The 18,989-nt window shown below is 47.2% G+C and overlaps 2 protein-coding genes across 6 annotated transcripts in view; both read left to right on the top strand.

The window, feature by feature from the left end:
• The window catches only part of NSD3 (nuclear receptor binding SET domain protein 3), a 39,711-nt gene extending 25,122 nt beyond the window's left edge, over positions 1-14,589 (top strand). The window contains exons 15-24 of one of the 4 annotated variants that reach the window (XM_071579216.1): positions 1,826-1,975; positions 3,981-4,137; positions 4,678-4,880; positions 5,341-5,453; positions 6,128-6,397; positions 7,047-7,163; positions 7,262-7,403; positions 7,687-7,793; positions 8,143-8,347; positions 9,051-14,589. In XM_071579216.1, the coding sequence (XP_071435317.1) occupies positions 1,826-1,975; positions 3,981-4,137; positions 4,678-4,880; positions 5,341-5,453; positions 6,128-6,397; positions 7,047-7,163; positions 7,262-7,403; positions 7,687-7,793; positions 8,143-8,347; positions 9,051-9,292 (1,706 nt within the window). In that variant the 3' untranslated portion in view covers positions 9,293-14,589. Of the gene's footprint in view, positions 1-1,825; positions 1,976-3,963; positions 4,138-4,677; positions 4,881-5,340; positions 5,454-6,127; positions 6,398-7,046; positions 7,164-7,261; positions 7,404-7,686; positions 7,794-8,142; positions 8,348-9,050 lie in introns of those variants that run through there. The other 3 variants (XM_071579217.1, XM_071579218.1, XM_071579219.1) reach the window with 3 other exon arrangements.
• Positions 14,590-14,656: 67 nt separating this feature from the next.
• On the top strand, positions 14,657-18,574 carry PLPP5 (phospholipid phosphatase 5). Of its 2 annotated transcripts, XM_071579221.1 has the most exons (7): positions 14,657-14,765; positions 14,837-14,945; positions 16,431-16,521; positions 16,642-16,705; positions 17,003-17,127; positions 17,476-17,646; positions 17,945-18,574. In XM_071579221.1, exons 1-7 carry the CDS (start codon positions 14,704-14,706, stop codon positions 18,112-18,114), a joined length of 792 nt encoding a protein of 263 aa, XP_071435322.1. In that variant the 5' UTR covers positions 14,657-14,703; the 3' UTR covers positions 18,115-18,574. The 2 variants fall into 2 exon arrangements, with proteins under 2 accessions (XP_071435322.1, XP_071435321.1); XM_071579220.1 differs by having other exon boundaries at positions 17,476-18,031.
• Positions 18,575-18,989: the final 415 nt, after the last annotated feature.

Here is an 18,989-nt window from a genome sequence, read left to right as displayed (position 1 = left end):
AGTTCCATAATATTTTCAGCACTTTGGCTTTATGTTTTTCTCTGAATTATCTGGAGCCAGGCTGGTTCCAGGATCATAACACAGTTTTCTCTGTACCTTTCCTGCTTTGAATATCAGATCAGGGATATCTCTTGACAAGATCCAAAGTGGGAGCAGAGCAGGCTGCTGCCAGGGGCTCATCCTCTGTGTTCTGTTCTCTGCCACGTTCAAACCACTGTTCAGCTGTGGTATCAACTACATCTTGCAATACCAGTCCTTTGAGTCCTTTATTAACCTGTGGGCAACTGATCCAGGTGCCTGAAGCTGACCTGAGATCCAAATATCCTGGAAGAACCTCCTTACAGGTTCCTCTCCTGAGCCTTGGCAAATGGAATTCCCTATCCTGTGTATTCTCATAGTCACAGTTATTAGAACTTGAACAGTTCCAAACCACTGCCTGGATCCTCTGTGTCTTACAGCAACTCTGTACTTGTTCTAGAACATTCCTGTGGGTTTTCTTTCCACTAGGCCAAGCTGAAATTGGGAGCCAGAGTGTTGAGAGCAGCACCTTGGGCAGGGACACTGAGCACCTACTCAGAAACAAATGGGTAGCTGAATGTTTTAGAAGTTCTTGGGCATCTCTGTGTGAAAATGGTGATTTAATTAGTGTTGGTAGCTATCAGAAGGAGGGACTTTGTATTTAGGTGCAGTTACTGAAGTGAGGAATGTAGATGTGAGACAGTCTATGAGTATAAACCTGCTTATGGTGTAGTTGAAATCTGAGATATTGTAACACTTCTTACTCGCTTTGCTGCAATACCCTTCATTAAACATGTCACAGTTGATGACTGCATGTGTAGATTACCCTTGTTGTAGGAATTTTAGGAATCCTGAGGGTGTGTGTCCAGGTGCACTGACACCATTCTCCTTACAGCACTGTTTTAGGCACCCTGTTCCAAGAGCTTCTTTAGAGCCCTCAGCTGTGTGTCCCCCAGGGAAAGAACCCAGGGCTCTCTTGGTAGCTCATCTTTCCTGCTTCTTTGGGGCTCAGTTGCTCTGCTCTTGCCATGAGTTACTGGCCATACTCTGCCCTGTAGCTCTGGACTCTGACCAGGCCTGCCTGGTTCTTTGAAGCAACATGGAGAAACTCTTCTTGGTGTAGAAGGACAGAGAAATGCAAAGGCCTGGTTTGGAATGGAGGCATGTAGGGAACAGCATCCTGGGCTGCTCTGGAGCAGCTGTGGGAGGGCAGGGGCAGGGGCAGGGAGCTTCACCACCATGGCCTAGGGCAGAACCTCCATCTGTGCTTCCCCCTTGGTGCCTTGCAGAACACTGACCCCCTCATTGTTTTCCAGCACAACTGTAGAGGCAAAACACCTCCACAGCAGAGATCTCAGAGACAGATTTGTAGTGAGTAGGATGGTGAGTTCTTGTGCCCAGAGTCTGAGTGTTCTGTTTACAGCCCCAGCTCAGAGCTGGACCTGCTGCTGTGATGACCATCACCCCCTGCTCTGCCATGTGGGAGGGAGAGGGGACCCCACAGATTCAAACTGCTGCTTCTCCTGTGCTTTTCTGTAGATGCACAAATGAGAGGTAAAAGCAAATTGAAATTCCACTTAGAAGCAGCTTATTCAGCACAAGATTTTCCAGTTAAGTTTTGAGTCTCTCCAACAAAACCTCTTTGTTAGCAAAGAAACTTTCTGTCAGACTTTCCTTTTTCTTCATTTTATCCTTTTTTCCATTCCCACATACACATTAGAGGTGGTCATGGGTTTATTTGATTTTTCCTTCATGGAATCATGGGTAGTTTCATTGCAACTCATCTCTTTCTGTTTGTTTCGTATAGGGCTGGTAGTGCAGGACCATTCAGACCCCCTGTTCAGTTCCTATGCCTATAAGTCCCACTACCTACTGAATGAGTCAAATCGTGCTGAGTTGATGAAATTACCTATGATTCCTCCTCCTTCGTCAGCTTCCAAAAAGAAATGTGAGAAAGGTAACCAAAATAGTTTCTTTCTCTTTTAATTTACTTTGGCTTTTTCTGTTTTTTTCTCTTTAAATCAACGGAGAAATGTCTGCTTGTCCCCACACTGACTGCTGTCAGTGACCTCACTCATGGTTATTGTGAGCCTGTGTTCGTGTTGGCAGTTTTTATTATTTTATTATTATTATCATTAAAAAAGGGCTTAAAATAATTGCTGTCACTAAATTCTCCTTGGAAGAGGTTCAGTCACTCAGTGTCTGGCCTGGGCTGTTCCAGCTTCAGGGAGCAGTTTACACAGAAATGTAAAAGGAGGCAAATGGATCTCGATACTGTTGCAGTTCAGTGTTTACCTGGATGATGTAAAACCACTTCTTAAATTGGTTTGTTGTGTGGAAGAAGAGGGGGATGTGCTGTTTTGGATCTTGTGCAGAGCCTGAGAGAAGGGAGGACGTTTGGGGTTGGACGAGGGTGGGTGTTGTGTCCACGCCGAGGGTGCCAGGGGGGAAAGGCAGCGAGGTTTGACCTGTGTGTGTCCCCACTGTCCCTGGGCCTTGTGTCCCACCTCCACCACTGAAATTCCCCACAGAATTTTGATTCTCAGAGAGCATTCAGAGCCAGTGCCCCGTTACCCACCCCAAGTCAGGTTGTTTTGAGCATTTCTGGAGTGGTGACTTCCAGTAGTCCTGTGATTCCTGAGAACAAGAATTATTTTGAGCCCTGTGCTTAGCTTGAGCCATATCTGCCTAATGCATCCTGAGAGCAATGTTGGGTTTTTTCTTGCTTAGCACTGACAGTTTTGTGTTTGATTTTGTTTGATTTTTTGCATCTCTTGGCATTTTCCCATCTCAGATAATGTTTCAGTAATTTGTCTGTATTTCCTCTGAAATAACACTTGCAAAAAAATACTTCTAAAAATTTCATGATGGGTTTGGGGAGCTCTGAAGACTCCATATGGCTGGATTTTACTGGTTTTAGCAGAGGAAATACAGTGTTGGTCATAAAACTGGATTGTTTAAGGAATGCTCATTGTCACATGGAATGATCAATTAATGCCACAATATTTTGGGAAGTCTGTAGGTGGACAAGATCTTCTGATAAAGGTTTGAAAGTGACTATTTGCACTTTTTTTGATACTGTGCTTGAAAATGGCTTTGAATACTCAACTCTCTCCCAGATTTTCCATCTGGGACACAAAACCTTCTTGATTTTTAAATATATATATCTATAAAAATGTATATGTGTTTTTATATACCTACAGCTGTAAAATATTACAAAGTATGTAATGTATCCTGTCATACTGTATGACCTGCTTTGCTGAGGGTGGCTTAGGGATGTGCTGTGGCTCTCCACACTTAACACAACTGCCAAAATGTGAGCCAGGCAAAACAACTTTTGCCCAATTAAATGTAAACCTCAGAAATTCATGTGAATTCTCGTGCTGAGGTTCCCTCTGTGCACCAGGAACTTTTGGGATGGGGACAACTCCTGTGTGTCTAATTCTGCTTTACATACTGGGCTCATCCTGGTAAACTTTTTGTGGAATGAACACACTTAGTACAATTGTTTTTCCTGTTCTTGCTGCAGAAAAGCATTGACCAACCTATAGGCTGTGGGGTTGGTGCTCACTAACGATTGCTGGGGATTCAGTCAGAACAATGTTGATTGAAAAATGATTCCTTAAAAATGTGGAGGTTTGTCATCGTTTTGGCCACCACCAAAGAACTAAAAGCTGGTTGCCCCAGGAGTGGTGCTCCTTCCAACTCACCTGGTGTTTAAATCCACAGCTGCTTTTTTGTGTGTCTGATGCAGTTAAGAGTCACAACTTGCCTTTAGAAGAATCACTGCACAGTCTTTTTTTAACCAACATTGTTAAGGTTGACTTGATCCCTTTCTTTTGCCATTTTTCTCTGGGTCAGTAGGGATGTAGAGTGGATGATGTGAAGTGAATGTCGATTGCTGTACACGTAGGGAGCAAATCCTGACTTCTACAAACCAAGCAGGGCTTCTTTGTTTCAAGGTGGCAAACTGTTGTGCTGTGAGTCCTGCCCAGCTTCCTTCCACCCTGAGTGTCTCAGCATAGAAATGCCTGAGGGATGCTGGAATTGCAATGACTGTAAAGCTGGGAAGAAGCTGCGGTACAAGCAGATCGTTTGGGTCAAGCTTGGGAATTACAGGCAAGTTCAACATTTGGGGGTTTTAACACTGTGAATGTTTTAATGTACTCTGGAATTGCAGAAAATACAGCAGCTCTGTTGCTGTGAACAAGAACTGGAAGAACAATAATTCATCTGCTTTATATCAGACATGGATGTCACCCTTGGAATGCTCTTCTCCTGCTTTTCCCAGGCAGTGATGGACATGGGATTGTTCTTACCTTTGCTCTGTGATATAGAACACCAGGGGCTGGCTTGGAGCTGAGCTGTCCTTGCTGGTGTCTGCTTTAGTCACCTGCAGCAATACAAGTGTTTACAGGGCACCCTGGAAACCCACTCTTAGGCCACAGATGCTCTTAAAAGTCTTTTCCAAAATTGGTAGCAAGAGCTTTGCTTGTGTTTTGCATGGAGCTTCCCAGGTGTTGCCAGCAGGAGCCTTGGTGAGGAAGGAATTCTTTTCCTTGTGAAAGGAAAACTGGCTTTTATTTCTCCATCCCATTAGCAAACTGGGAAGCTCTGGTTCAAGGAACTTAAATTGTTCTTTTTTCTCCTACTCTGCAGGTGGTGGCCAGCAGAGATCTGCAATCCCAGGTCTGTGCCTCTCAACATACAGGGCCTCAAACATGATATCGGGGACTTCCCAGTATTTTTCTTTGGTTCACATGACTACTATTGGGTACACCAGGGCAGAGTTTTCCCTTATGTTGAAGGAGATAAAAGCTTTGCTGAGGGGCAAACTAGTATTAACAAGACCTTCAAGAAAGGTAAAATCAAACAAAGTTTATAGTGGTTTATGACAAAAATTCCACGTGTTTGTGTCTCCATCACCACTTAACCTGCATGGGAATATTATGTGACTAGTGTTCTGTGTTCACCTGCAATCCAAGCATTGTGTCGATCCCTTGACTGCAGATAAAAATGTGTTTCTTTAAGTGCCTACTCATTGTGTGTTGTTGTGGGCCAGTTCAGTTCTTCCACAATCTGGGAAATGTTAAGATGGAGCTCGGGCTCTGCTGCATGGGATCATTGTTCAGTACCTCGGTACCTGCTGAAAGCACCTGATGATAGATTCATGATAAACAGCAATAACTCATTTCTAGCTTGTCTTTTTGTTAATACAATTCTATTCCTAGCATTAAAAAGATAAATTTAAATAGATAAATGTACATGTTTGATTAGCAGCAGCTGGGGCTAATTGCTTTCTATTCTGAACTCCCTGCACAGCACTTGAAGAAGCAGCAAAGCGTTTCCAGGAGCTGAAAGCACAAAGAGAAAGCAAAGAGGCATTGGAAATTGAAAGGAATTCAAGGAAACCTCCACCCTATAAACACATTAAAGTGAGTTGGCTTCTTTGTTTTTGGTTTTTAACCTATGTATGAGTATGAGTAATTATGGCCAGAGGGGTTTTGGCTGCCCCATCCCTGGAATTTTCCAAGGCCAGGTCAGACAGTGCTTGGAGCAACCTGGTCTAATGGAAGGTGTCCCTGCTCATGGCAGGAGGTTGCAATGGGATGAGCTTTAATGTCCCTTCCAACCCAAAGCATTCCATGATTCTGTGATTCTGAGTTGTGTACTTAAACCAGCGTTTGCGACAATTGAAGCTTAAATTCACGTAGATCATTTTGCTGTTCTTTTCCCAGATATTTTGTTCTGCCTTACAGTGCCATTAAAACACAGGATGAAACAGTTATTTTCTTGCCTTCTCACGTCAATTGTTGACTGTGTGTTCCTTGTGCATTGTCTTACAGTGCCATTAAAACACAGGATGAAACAGTTATTTTCTTGCCTTCTCACGTCAATTGTTGACTGTGTGTTCCTTGTGCATTGTCTTAGAATCCCAGACTATTCTGAGTTGGAAGGGACCCACAAGGATCATTGAGTCCAACTCTTAAGTCAATGGCCCACACAGGGGATTGAACCCATGACCTGGGCATTATTACAATCAGGTTTTAATCAAATGAGGTGATCTCAGGGTCTTCATCCTCTGCTCTTCTCCTCCTTTGCTCCCCAGTCCAACAAGGTGATAGGGAAGGTTCAGATCCAGGTGGCTGACCTGTCGGAGATCCCCCGGTGTAACTGCAAGCCATCAGATGAGAACCCGTGTGGGCTGGAGTCAGAGTGCCTGAACAGGATGCTGCAGTACGAGTGCCACCCGCAGGTGTGCCCGGCTGGGGAGCGCTGCCAGAACCAGTGCTTCACCAAGAGGCTCTACCCCGACGCCGAGATCATCAAAACCGAGCGCCGAGGGTGGGGCCTCAGGACCAAAAGGAGCATTAAAAAGGTACAGTGACCCAGGACAAACCCTGTGAGAGCCATCAGGGTGGGGTGGGGTGTGAATACTGTGCTCTGTACCTCCAGCAAGTGTATTGTGAGTGTTTTAACCCCCCTCAGCAGCTGCCTGGCTGCACAGAGTGATGCCCAGTGCTCAGTGTTGACTCCTTGTATTGAGGTGTCTCACGTCCCAGCTCTTCTGAGTTCCCTTAGAATGTGCTGTTGGCTTGTAGGGCTACTTTTAAATGTGAATTTTAGCCACTGCTTTTGTTAAATTTACAATTTTTGAAATTTGCATTTTGTGAAAATAAAACTGAAATATGTGGTGAAAATAGTTATTGTAACAGTTCCTGTCCCTGAGAAGTCCATGAATGTTGTCACATTGTCCTTTTTAAAAGAAAGCAGGAAAGTTGAAAGGAACTGATGACTGTCTTGTTAGTGAATGAAGGAACAGGGCTTTTATTCTGAGGGGCTTTACTGCTTGGACAGCAAGTACCTGGTGCACATACTCATATTGTGCCTACAAGACCATTGAAGTGTAATGATTTTGTGATGATTAGATTACTTTTTACAGGAAATGCTTTTTTCTGTGTTACTTCCCTTTATGGTCATGAGTAGGATGTAAGGATTTCTAAATTTTGTTCTCCTTCCCTCTGCAGGGTGAATTTGTGAATGAGTATGTTGGGGAGCTGATTGATGAGGAGGAGTGTCGGCTGCGGATCAAACGTGCACATGAGAACAGCGTCACCAATTTTTATATGTTAACTGTAACCAAGGTGAATATTATATCTTGTTTGATACAAACTATCACTGGTCAGCAGCAAAGCTGGTTTCCTTTTAAGTACTAAACACATCTCTGTTTTTTCCCTTGAAGGACCGAATAATAGATGCTGGCCCCAAGGGGAACTACTCTCGTTTTATGAACCATAGTTGTAACCCAAACTGTGAAACACAGAAGTGGACAGTGAATGGTGACATTAGAGTGGGACTGTTTGCTCTTTGTGACATTCCTGCAGGTAAAAGGATGGCACTATTTGACATGTTTACTTTTGTCTTGCAATGGCCAAGTTCCTCACTTGGAGTTATGTTTTCTTTTTTTGCCTTGAAGTTTCTTAATACCAGTGACGTGTTTAGAAACTTTGTCATTCATTAGAGTGGAGACAATATTTAGGTTCCAGTTTTAGCAGAGGTCTTGCAGTCACAAACACTAATGAAATGTCATTGTCACAGGCCTGTTGTTCAACCCAAGTGTTGTTCCTCGGTGCCCATGTGGGTGAATTGCTTTTCTTTGAATTGTAGGAATGGAGTTAACATTCAATTACAATCTGGATTGCCTGGGCAATGGCAGGACTGAGTGTCACTGCGGAGCAGAAAACTGCAGTGGCTTCCTGGGAGTGCGTCCAAAGGTACGTGGATGAAAAATGAAGCTTTTCCCTCCAAATCCAGAAATTCTGTGGGACAAAGAGAGGGTCTTGATTTATTTAACTCTTTAACCTATGTAATACTTTCCACCCTTGAAAGTCTCTTAAGGATTTTACGGTGTGCTCAGCAGTGTTGTTGTGTCAGAGGAGAAGTTGTTAATTTATCAAGCTGTTAATTCAGAAACATCTGGATGGGCAATTCTGGCTTTTAGAGCTTAGCAACTTTTTCTGAGTGGATCTAATTTAAGCAGAATTCATGCAAATAATAACCTAAACTGGGTTTGTATGCCAGGGGTTTATAAGTGACCATGTGCTGTGATTTTGCCCTTGTTAGACAGCATTTGCAACGCCAAATGAAGAGAAGGTGAAGAATGCAAAATTAAAGCAGAAGAAACGGAAAATAAAAACAGAACAGAAGCAGATGCATGAAGACAACTGTTTCCAGTGTGGAGATGGGGGAGAGCTGGTCATGTGTGATAAGAAGGACTGTCCCAAAGCGTACCACCTCCTATGCCTTAGCCTGACTCAACCACCTTTCGGTAAGAGCCGTTGTGTGGCTCCTGTTCATCTTTTCTTTCCTGCTGCAAGAAAAATGTTTGAGCTGAAATTCACTGCTCGTTTGCATGAAATTCAGCATATTTGCTTTTGCAGTGCCACTCACTTTTAGCAGTACAGCAGGTGGCTGTTCCTAACCAGAACTGATGGACAGAGTTTTTGTCATACTTTTTAATGTTGTTCTTGTTGCATCTCAGATCCAATTTCCTCCTCTTACTTTGATTGGAACACAGGCATCATCTTGGTGTCCCAGGGGCACCAAGCACCAATCAAATGACAGTTTAAACACTAGCAAAGCCAACAGAATGTTTAAGGCTGAATGAAAGCTTCCTTTGGAGGTACCCTCTGAGCAGAGCAGTGTCCAGGCCAATGAGAGATGCTCACAAATCAGGACAATGTACAAAACAAACTCCATCTTGCAAGGATGTTTGGTGCCTTGATGCCAGAGGGTGCAGTTCTTACTGTTTTGAGCTCTGGTTGTGCATGCAACAATGGTTTGGGTCAAGAGAGACCTAAAAAATGCAAAATAAGAACTGTGTCCAGTAGCAGCCACAGTAAAAGCTGATTTTTCTGAACTTTCTTTGTATTCACCAGAGCAATTCCAGCATGGAGTGAGGGTTAAAGGCTAATGCTGTCTGTGAAATGCACTAATTCCAGCTTCCTGTCTTTCTCTCCTCACATCCGCAGGAAAGTGGGAATGTCCGTGGCATCAGTGTGACATCTGTAGCAATCCTGCCGTTTCCTTCTGTGAGTTCTGCCCCCACTCCTTCTGCAAGGATCACGAGAAGGGAGCGCTGGTGCCGTCGGCGCTGGACAGCCGCCCCTGCTGCTCCGCACACGACCCCAAGGCTCCGGTGGCACCCGAGTACTGGAGCAAGATCAAGTGCAAATTGGAAGCACAGAAAGCTGCGGAAGAGGCAAAGGAGTGAATTTGGTTAAAGACAAAAGTGGGAGGGGAGAAGAGGGGCAACAGGCGATGAACTCGGGGAGACTGCGATGCCACGCTCAGTCTTTGTCCTCGGAGCCGTCGTGTGTGAGCTGGAACGGGACCATTGACCTGAGCGAGCAGAACCAGGCTGTGGTGTTTGGGTTTTATTGTTTGGTCTTTCTTTTACCCTTGAATGTGCTACAGCAGCTCTTACTGTTGGAAACCAGGAACGTCTTGGCCTTTGAAGAAAACCGTAGACCTTTTGACAGTGAAGAGAGTATTCTGTTTAAAATAATGTTCTTTGAGTGTAGAAAGCAAAGCATAGCAACATATTTATTTATTTAATTTTGTAAGGGTGTTGGAAGATCTGGCTTTGATCAGTCAAAGTGTCTTTGAAAACCAACGTAAATGTTGTGTCCAGTTTATGGAAAGAGCAAAGGCTCCCCCCTCTGTAATGCTGAGATGCCAAACAGGCAGGTGTGGGTGTCAGACCAGGTGACTCTGAAATGCCTCTGTTCAGTACTAATTGTTAAAGGTGTGGGAGAAGGTAGGTTGTCTCATGTTAACTTACAAATATTATCATGAAGCTTTTCCTGTGAGAAATCAGGTGTGTCACTTCTTAGAAGTGCTCCTAACAGGAGGTCTGGCAGTGTTTGAGGAGGGAAGATGTGGTGGTTCCTTGCTCCAGAGCTGTAATGGGTGTTTGCAGATAGGTGAATATTCAGTTTAATTTTACAGTGGTCATTTCTTTATCCTGCCCAAGTTGGAAACCCTTCCCAGGCAGGAGAGTCTCTCCCAGTCTCGGTCAGAGCTGAAGTCAGTCCTGCTGGTGGATTTGTCATCTGCTACATCTGCACTGGTTTGGTGGCAGGTACTGAGTGTGATTCTTCAGAGCTGCCTTCTCAGGCTCCCCGTGGCTTCAGGGAGGACTTGGGCACATAAAGAACCCAACCAGTGTGCATATTGGTTTTGAACATTTAGATTTAATTTTATTTTTTTTTGCTGAGAGACATCTTCTAACTTTAATCTTCATTGTTAATGAATCTGAGGAACATCTCAGCACTTCCTTGATGAACAGGGTATTTTGTGTCTGGATAAAGGACCATATCCCAGCAGCCACCTGGAGCCTCAGGAGGTGGTTCTCTCTTGGATTTCCTCTGTTAATCAGAGAGACAATCTCCTTCAGTAAGGCTTTGGAAGTGGCTTGGGTTGGCTCCTGATCCAGATTTTCTTTGGAAAACCTATTTTGCTCTATTTGTTTATGCAAGGAGCCACCAGGCACTGGTGTCCCCAGGCTGGAGTTCGTTTTGGTGACCCTCCTCCCCCAGCCCACGATCTCACCACGCACTGTGTGTCCCCCTGCCCTGGTACAGCGAGTGCTTCTGACTTGTGTATTGATAGTAGCTCCTCCCTGCCAGCCTTTGCTCGTGGGTATTGAAAATAATCAAGTATTGCTGGTATCTGGCTGAATTCAGCCTTGGAATTAAGAACCTTGTTTCTGGAAAACTGTTTACACAAACCAACAGGAACACAGAGGATTCTCAGATAAAGGAAATAGGCTGAAAAAGTCCACGAGGGATTTAGAACATGTCTTGCCTCTGCCTGATGTCCTTCTCATCCTCAAATTTGTCTACAGGAGGAAAGGTTTTTGTGTGTGCAATTGTAGAATGACAGGATACACTACAGTCCCTGAGCAGCTGCTGTGCTGTGGGCTCAGCTCTGAGCACCTGCCCTCACCCTCCCCTGGGAGGCAGAACCTGCAGGTGTCTGGGACAGTCCTGGAACAGCAGCTCTTGGGATCTCTAAAGCACTTCATGCTGTGGGCTGTGCTCTGGTCGGGGTCTCACACTAACCCTGCTGGAAAGCAGTGCTGGATTTTGGTATTTTTTACAATAAGGATTTTATTTTTCTGAACATTTTATGTGAGAAATGTCTCTTTTTAAGCTCTTACTGAGAATGTTTAACCTTCTCAGAAATTCCAAACACAGCTCTTGCATTTGTAGGGCCCGAGGTGTTCACTTTATATTATTTATTAGGGTTGATAATCAGTGATTTTTCTCCTGGGAAATCAGAGGGTTCTGATGTTGCAGGTTATCAGCTGTGAGGGTCACAGAAGGCTTAAAACTTGTCAAATGCTGTGACTGTGGCTGCTGCTCCTCCTGTGCCACCTCACTTGATGTCCTGGTTTACTTTGTGTTCAAACTTCTTACAGGTGCTGCTTTTTTCCACCAAAAAAAAATTATTTAGTAACAGCCAACAGCTGGGCTTGGACTCAGAAGGGAAAACAGGAGATGGATTGTGAGGTTGTGCAGTTTGTGAACAAAACACTGAACTGAAGAGAAGGTGAATCTTTCAAAAAGCTTTAACATTGTGAGAAAATGCCAGTTGAGAGTATCTTGGTGACTGGAGGGGCTGTTCTGAGTGCCAGACTGCAATGTTAAAATGCACATTTTAACTGTGTCTTTGCAGGCTGAGCAACCAGAATGCTATTCCTGAGTGCAATTCCTTTGTAAGGGAAAGATTACACAGCTGTTCTGATGAATTGGCTTCAGCAAAGGGGGAGGCAGCTGCTGAATTAATTTATCTGGGCTGCAAAATAAAGAATCTTGGTTAGCTTGGTCGTTTCATGCTGAGCCCTGGAGAAAATCCACAAAACTTGTGATTTTGGTGGAGAACTGCAACGTGCTGTTCCAGCCTGTTGATTGTTCCTTCATGGGAACACACTAACACACTTTTCTCTTGGTTTTGTGTTGGATTTTTGGGGTGTTCCCACACTTCTGGTAAGCCCTGCCTCCAGCTCTACCACCTGGGCAGTGCCTGAGCTGCTCTGCCCAGGTAACAGTTAGTGATTTTCTGGAGCTTTTCCTCTGCAGCTGCACCTGAGCACAGCACAGACATCCTACAGCCCTTGGCCAGATGAGTCTGGAAGGTAGAATTCCATGATTTTGTGATTCCAGTGGTGCAAGGGCTGGTTCCACCATTCCTGAACACACAGTGCAAGCATTAGCTGTTGTGGCTGTCAGATTATTGTATAGCCTCGTCCTGTCTATAGACTGTTGAAGGCATTTGCAGCTCAGGAAGGCAATTTTGTGGGCAAATCACCTTCTCTGGTCACCAAATGGTCTTGGAGAATCTGTTCAAATCAAGTAATAGGGCTGGAATGTGGATTTTTTGGCCTTTCTTCTAAGAAAACCCCAACTTATTGTATCTGAATTTCAGGATAGAATGGGAAAGACACAGTTACTAGACATAATTATCAATGAGCATAAAATCTGTATATATTGAAACTTTACAGAATTATGTGGGTGGGGAGGGAGGAGGGTGGGATGGGGGTGTCTGACGCTGGTACAGAGAAGTCACTTTAACATGGAAACCTCTGCCTCATCGAATTCAGGGTTTAATGTACTTGAAGCTCTGCGGTTCCTTTTACAGCTTTTTTTATTTATACATAATTTTTTGTATAACTGCATTGAAAATGTCCTTGACTTCCCCCAAGTTCCCTCCTGCTCCCGCTGTACAGTGGATCCCTGGCAAACGGGAGGGTTTGGAAGCTGTCTGGGAGGTGTGTGCTCACCAGGTGTTGCATGGGAGACGGCGACCTTGGAGCGATGCTGTCCCTGAGCTTCCCATTCCCATCAGCTTTCCCCACCATTTCTCTTTGTGTAGCAAAAACATTTGCACTTACAATACACTCCTACACACTGGATGCGTTCCCAGTGTTGTTCTGAGGAAAAAAAGTACAAAAAAAGAAAAGTTGTTCCCTACGATACTGTATTCCTGAGTGAGCAGCTCAGGTCCGTGTTCCCCTGGGAGAGGTCTTGTCGTTCTGGAGCTCCTGGGGAGCTGGATCTGTGCTTTGTGTAGGGGATTTCTGTGATAAATATGAATCAAAAAGGGAAAACACATATTTGCCAAAGCCATTCACCACTCCCTGTTCCCTGGGGCTGTGCCCTCCCCGTGCCAACACCAGCTCTGGGGGGCAGGCAGCTGCCTGGGGTCCCCACCAGAGATCCCAACTGAGTGGGGTCCCTCCCTGGAGATCCCAACTGAGTGGGGTCCCTCCCTGGAGATCCCAACTGAGTGGGGGTCCCTCCCTGGAGATCCCAACTGAGTGGGGGTCCCTCCCTGGAGATCCCAACTGAGTGGGGGTCCCTCCCTGGAGATCCCAACTGAGTGGGGGTCCCTCCCTGGAGATCCCAACTGAGTGGGGGTCCCTCCCTGGAGATCCCAACTGAGTGGGGGACCCTCCCTGGAGATCCCAACTGAGTAGGGGTCCCTCCAGAGATCCCAAATGAGTGGGGTCCTCTCTGGAGATCCCAACTGAGTGAGGGTCCCTCGGAGCCCTGCCCCGAGCAGTTCTCACTCGCATTTGCGTTTAAACAGACTGGATGAACCCCCATGTTCTGTATTCCCAGGTGGAGCTGTATCTGTCTGTGTCACTTTTCCAATGAGCTGATGGCATTGCCACAGCCCCTGTTTGAGCCAGAGAGTTGGGGGGCTTTGCATTTGGGGTGCAGTGAGGACCCCAACCCGTTTGTCTCCCCGCGAGTGATGTTGCACAACACAGATCCCTGCGGATCCGCCTCCATCCCCACGTGCTCTGTAAGATGGACCTTTGTAGAGTTGTTATTTCTGTAGACTTTGTTTATCTGTAACAAACTTTGTAGATTCTGTGAAATGTTATTTTAACGAAATCACTCGAGTCTTTAATAGCAAAGCATCGATATTCACCGAAGTCGGTATCGAGGAGTTTTTGGACGCTGACGCAGCCCTGACACTAACGAGGAGTGTCTGATTCCACGGGGCATTACTGTATCATGACTTGATGTTGCCACATAGACTTTGAGATATCCGATATTTTGGGGGGTTTGTGTTGGCCTCTGTCCTCTTGCATAGTGTGAAGCCTGTAAAGCTGGTTCCCTGTACATAGATAGCTCCTGTCCTCTAGGTAGAGCGTATCGAGACTTGCCTGTAATATTTTAGCTTCTTACTGACTGTGTGTGATGGTAGAACATATAATTTTTGTACATTCTATTTACTGAGATGTTGCCTTTTTTTTTATTTTATTTTACAAGTACTCTGGAATTCAGATGTGGTTTTTTGTTTTGTTTTAGGGGTTTTTTTGTGGGGGGTGGTTTGGGTTTTTTTTGTTTTTTTGAGGGTTTTTTTGTTGGTTTTGTTTTGTTTGGTTTTTTTCCGTGAGGATTCCTTTGAAAAGGTTTTTAATGACATTCCACTGATCTGAAATTTTTGCTTGAGGTTGACTTCAATAAATCGTTCTGAATGTTCCAAGGATGAGATGATGACTCAGTTCGGTGTGGCGGGGCGGGGGTGGATAACGGGATCGGGGCAGGAGCGGCGGCTGCGCTCGCTCCGCCCCGGGGGCGGTGGCTCCTCGGGCGGGCAGTGGCCATGCGGCGAGCGGAGCTGGCCGGGGAGACGGCTCTGCGGGCCCTGCTCCTCGCCACCTTCGGGTGAGTGCGGGACCCCAACCCCGGCCATCCCCGGCCCGGCCCCGCACCTCATTTTCCTTGTCTTCCTCCAGGATCATGGAGTTCCTGCCGCCTTTCCAGCGCGTGGTGCAGCCCGAGGAGATGTGGCTCTATAAGAACCCCTACGTTGAGGTGGACCGCGTTCCCACAGCTCTCATGTTTGTGAGTTTACAGGGTGGGGTGGGTTGGAAGGGACCGCAAAGAGCATCTTGTCCCCTCCCACCGTGGGGAATACCCCCCTTCCACCAGAGGAGGTTTCTCCAAGCTCCACCCAACCTGGCTGTGAACGATTCCAGAGATGGAGCATCCACAGCTGCTCTGGGCAGCCCGTGCCAGGGTTTCCTGCATTTACTTTTGTTTTTAGCTCTGATAATAAAGTCTGTCTTTAAAGCAAAGCTGCAGGCGAAAGGCTCATACTGCAATACCTCAGCTCCTAATTAACATTGCTGAAAGGGTGTGATATTTTATCCATGTGGATAAATAGATGAAGGGAGGGGTTGGAAGGATGGAGCCAGGCTCTGCTTAGTGGAGGACAAGGCACAAAATGAAACACAGGAATTTCCACCTGAACACAAGAAAGAACTTCCTGTGTGGGTGACTGAGCACTGGCACAGGCTGCCCAGAGAGCAGGGTGTCTCCATCCCTGAAGACACTCAAAATCCATCTGGACACAATCCTGAGTGATGTTCTCTAAGGATGCTGAGCAGGGGGGTTGGACTGGATGGCCTCCACTGGTACCTTTCAGCCCATCCTGTGAGATTAGTACAAACTAGATAAGGCTGCCAGTAACTTTAGTTGTCTTTGGGAGTTGAAGTTTATAAACTAGTGAGAACTTTGCACTGTTCCACGTCCAGATTACTGGGAGGACAAAGACAGCATAGCTCTTGCTATCAGAGAATGCCTTCCTTGCAAGCAGCTATTTTTAGCAGAGTTTTATTATCATTTTATTGTGAAATGCTTTCCCAAGGGCTCCAGGCTCTGTGTAGGATTTCCAGGAGACAGCAGTGTGTCAGAGGGCTTGGCTGTTCCTGAAGCAGGTGTGAGGTGAGGGGCTGTGGCTCCTGGGTTGGGCAAGCTCCTGCTTTCCTTGACAAATGGCACTTGGGATTTTCTGCAAGAGTTGGGCACTAAACATTAAGGACAAAACCTTGTGCTGGCATTGGGAATTGGTGGTGTAAAGCACAACATATGTCAGAGTTCAGGTGGGAGCAGACTCCTTGGCAGCCTGGCAGCCACACCATGGATATCCCGGGGCGAAATCCCCCAGTGCAGTCATGGCTGAGATGGGAATGGTGATAACTGAATCAGCAGTTCCTGTGGTTTTGCTGACAGAGCATGGGTACTGCTGACAGAGTGCTAATGCTGGGCCTTGCAGGGAGGGGAGAGCTGAGATGCTGTGGTTGGGGACACCCCCATAACCTGCCCAAGGAGCTCTCTGAGAGCCCAAGGACATGCTGGGCTGATCAGGGCCTGCTGCAAATCCAGCTGGGATAGGTTAATTCTGATGGAAGTGCTGTTTGGAGAGGACAGTTGCAGCTTGGCTTCAGGGAAGGGAAGTGTACAGTCTTCTTGAGCAACTGCTGTTGTGTTCTGGTGAGAGCTTAGATCTGTTTCACTGGCACCTAAAAATCTTCTTGTTTTGTGCAGTTCATTGCATTTCTGTCTCCCTTGCTGCTCATTGTGCTGGCAAGGCTGTTCATGAGCGCCGACCGTGAGGACACACGGGAAGCCTGCCTTGGTGAGCTCCTCCTTGTCCCAGAGGGCAGCAGTTTGAGCCCTGCCCGTGCCTGAATACACCTGGAGGCTGCACTTTCAGGTGGGGACAATGCTGACACGACCTCTCTGCTCTCTCATTCAGCTGCCAGCCTCGCTCTTGCCCTGAATGGACTTTTTACCAATGCCCTGAAGCTCATCGTGGGGAGGTGAGAGCCTGGCTGGTTCCCAGCAGTGCCATGAGGGGAGGGCAGGTGAGGCAGGTCCATGCTGGGGGCAGAGCTGCAAGAGCCAGAGCAGGGCTGGGAGCTCAGTGTGACATGCTCAGCCTGTAAAGGATGTGGGTTTTTTCTCGCTGTAAAGCCAGTGCAGTATTAGAACAAACACTGGTGGGGGACCTGCTGTCTACAACCATCACTCAGGTGGGCTCATTCAGGCCCTGAGGAGTGGATGTGGTTGCTCTGTGGGTGCCCACACCAATGGCTGTGTGCTTTGTGCTGCCCCAGGCCACGGCCAGACTTCTTCTACCGCTGCTTCCCGGACGGCCGGGCCAACGCGGAGCTGCTGTGCACGGGGGACTCCCGCAGAGTGACCGAGGGGCGCAAAAGCTTCCCCAGCGGACACGCTTCCTGTGAGTGTTCCACATCCCCTTCCTGCTGCAGCCCTGGGCAGCGAGCTGTGCAGAGCAGGACCCGAGCTTGGGATTGCTTTGGTCATGTTCATTGATCTTGTCAGGGGCCTCAGGTTTCCCTCTGCAAAGCAATGTGGTGATAAACACGGTCAGAAACTGTCTGTAGCCCTGGGTACCAGCTTCTGTGATCCCATCACTCCCATTCTGGTGCTTCCCTTAGATCACAAGGGCAGGAAGAGGCTCCCCTTGCAGCCATTTCACCACAGCAGGACAGGGTGAGGGTCTGGCTGAGAGCCCTTGGCAGCACCTGGAGCTGTTCTGAACTGACGCTCTTCTGTTCTTTTCCAGTTGCCTTTGCTGGTCTTGCCTTCTCCGCCTTCTACCTCGCGGGGAAGCTGCACAGCTTCACTCCAGGCCGGGGGGCACGGGCCCTGCGCCTCTGTGCCTTCCTCCTCCCGCTCTTCCTCGCCACCCTCATCGCTGTGTCCCGCACCTGTGACTACAAGCACCACTGGCAAGGTGGGTCAGTGTGTGCCTGCACAGCTGGAGGGGGCTCAGCAGGGGAATCTGTGTTGCCAGAGCTGGTCAGGGCCCACAACAGCAAGTTGGGCTTTTGCTTACTCCTCTGGTGGTACTTCCAGTGCCTCCTGCAGGGTGCTGATGCCTTTCTTTGTGATTTTGAAATACATACAAGCTTGGGTTTATAGCCAAGGGTCAGGCTGCAGATCCAGCTGAAAAGCTGCTGCTGGAGAATTCCATCAGCAGGGAGGCTTGGGAGGGTGAAAGGTCACTAACTCTTCTCTGGTCTTGCCCACAGATGTGTTGGTTGGCTCTGTGATGGGCTTGGTGCTTGCATACCTGTGCTACAGGCAGTACTACCCTCCCCTGACAGACTCCATGTGCCACAAACCATCTCTGTCCAAACCCAAACCGCTGCCAGCACATGAGGAGAAGCCTCCAGCTCCCACCTTCCACCTGGACATATAGTGACAGGCTCTGTCCTGGTGATCCCTGGATACCAGGGCAGGGCAAGGCTTTGGGGAGGCTGGTCAGAAGTGGTTCTGATGAGGATGAAGCCCTAGGCAGGTGTTCCCTGCAGTGCTGGTGAGTTTCCTGCTCAGGGGCTTGTGTTGCTTCGTTTAATCGAATTTTTGTAGGCATCCTCCACTTTGGGCCTGCTGTGAAGCAAGGGGAGCACTTGGGGTGCCACCTTGCAGGATGACAGTCCAGACATGAAGGTCCTGAAGCAAGAACTGGGAAAATCTGACAATCCAGTGTGCCCAGTCTGCTGGGATTCCTTGTGTCCAGCCCAGGAAGCACCATTGGTCACCTCCCTGCAATCCAGCTGAGCTGTCCCAGCCCATCTCCTGGGAAATGAAGTGCAGGACTTGCCAGCCTTGAGTTTTTTCTAATTTGCCAAATAAAGGAGTTTAATTTTTTTAATGAAGTGTGGTACTAAAACTTTACTTCAAGGACTGAGTTGTCTCTGTATTAAGCCATTTCCTCTGGTATCTGCAGGGGTTGCTGGTGGGTGCTCATTTTGTACCTCTTCCCTTGTGGCTTTAGTACAGTTTTTATGGGAGGGCCATTGCTAGGGCAGTTGTTATGGGAGGACCTGTTGCTAGGGTGGTTGCTATGGGGAGGACCCGTTGCTAGGGCAGTTGCTATGAGGGGGGCCCTCCCCATAACAACCGTCCTAGCAACAGCCCCCCCACAGCAACTGCCCTGTCGAGGCAGATGAGTCGTTAGTGATACACTCCCCCATCAGCTGCAGTTTGGGCCCTCTCTGACCCTGCAGCTTCCATAGAACTACAGAAACAGCTTTCCTTTTCCCTAAAACTGCACAGGTGGATTCTCGGCCC

Source organism: Pithys albifrons, chromosome 29 (genome assembly GCF_047495875.1).
Source record: "Pithys albifrons albifrons isolate INPA30051 chromosome 29, PitAlb_v1, whole genome shotgun sequence".
NCBI classification, from domain to species: Eukaryota; Metazoa; Chordata; class Aves; order Passeriformes; family Thamnophilidae; genus Pithys; species Pithys albifrons.
This window is presented reverse-complemented; position numbering and strand designations above follow the sequence as displayed.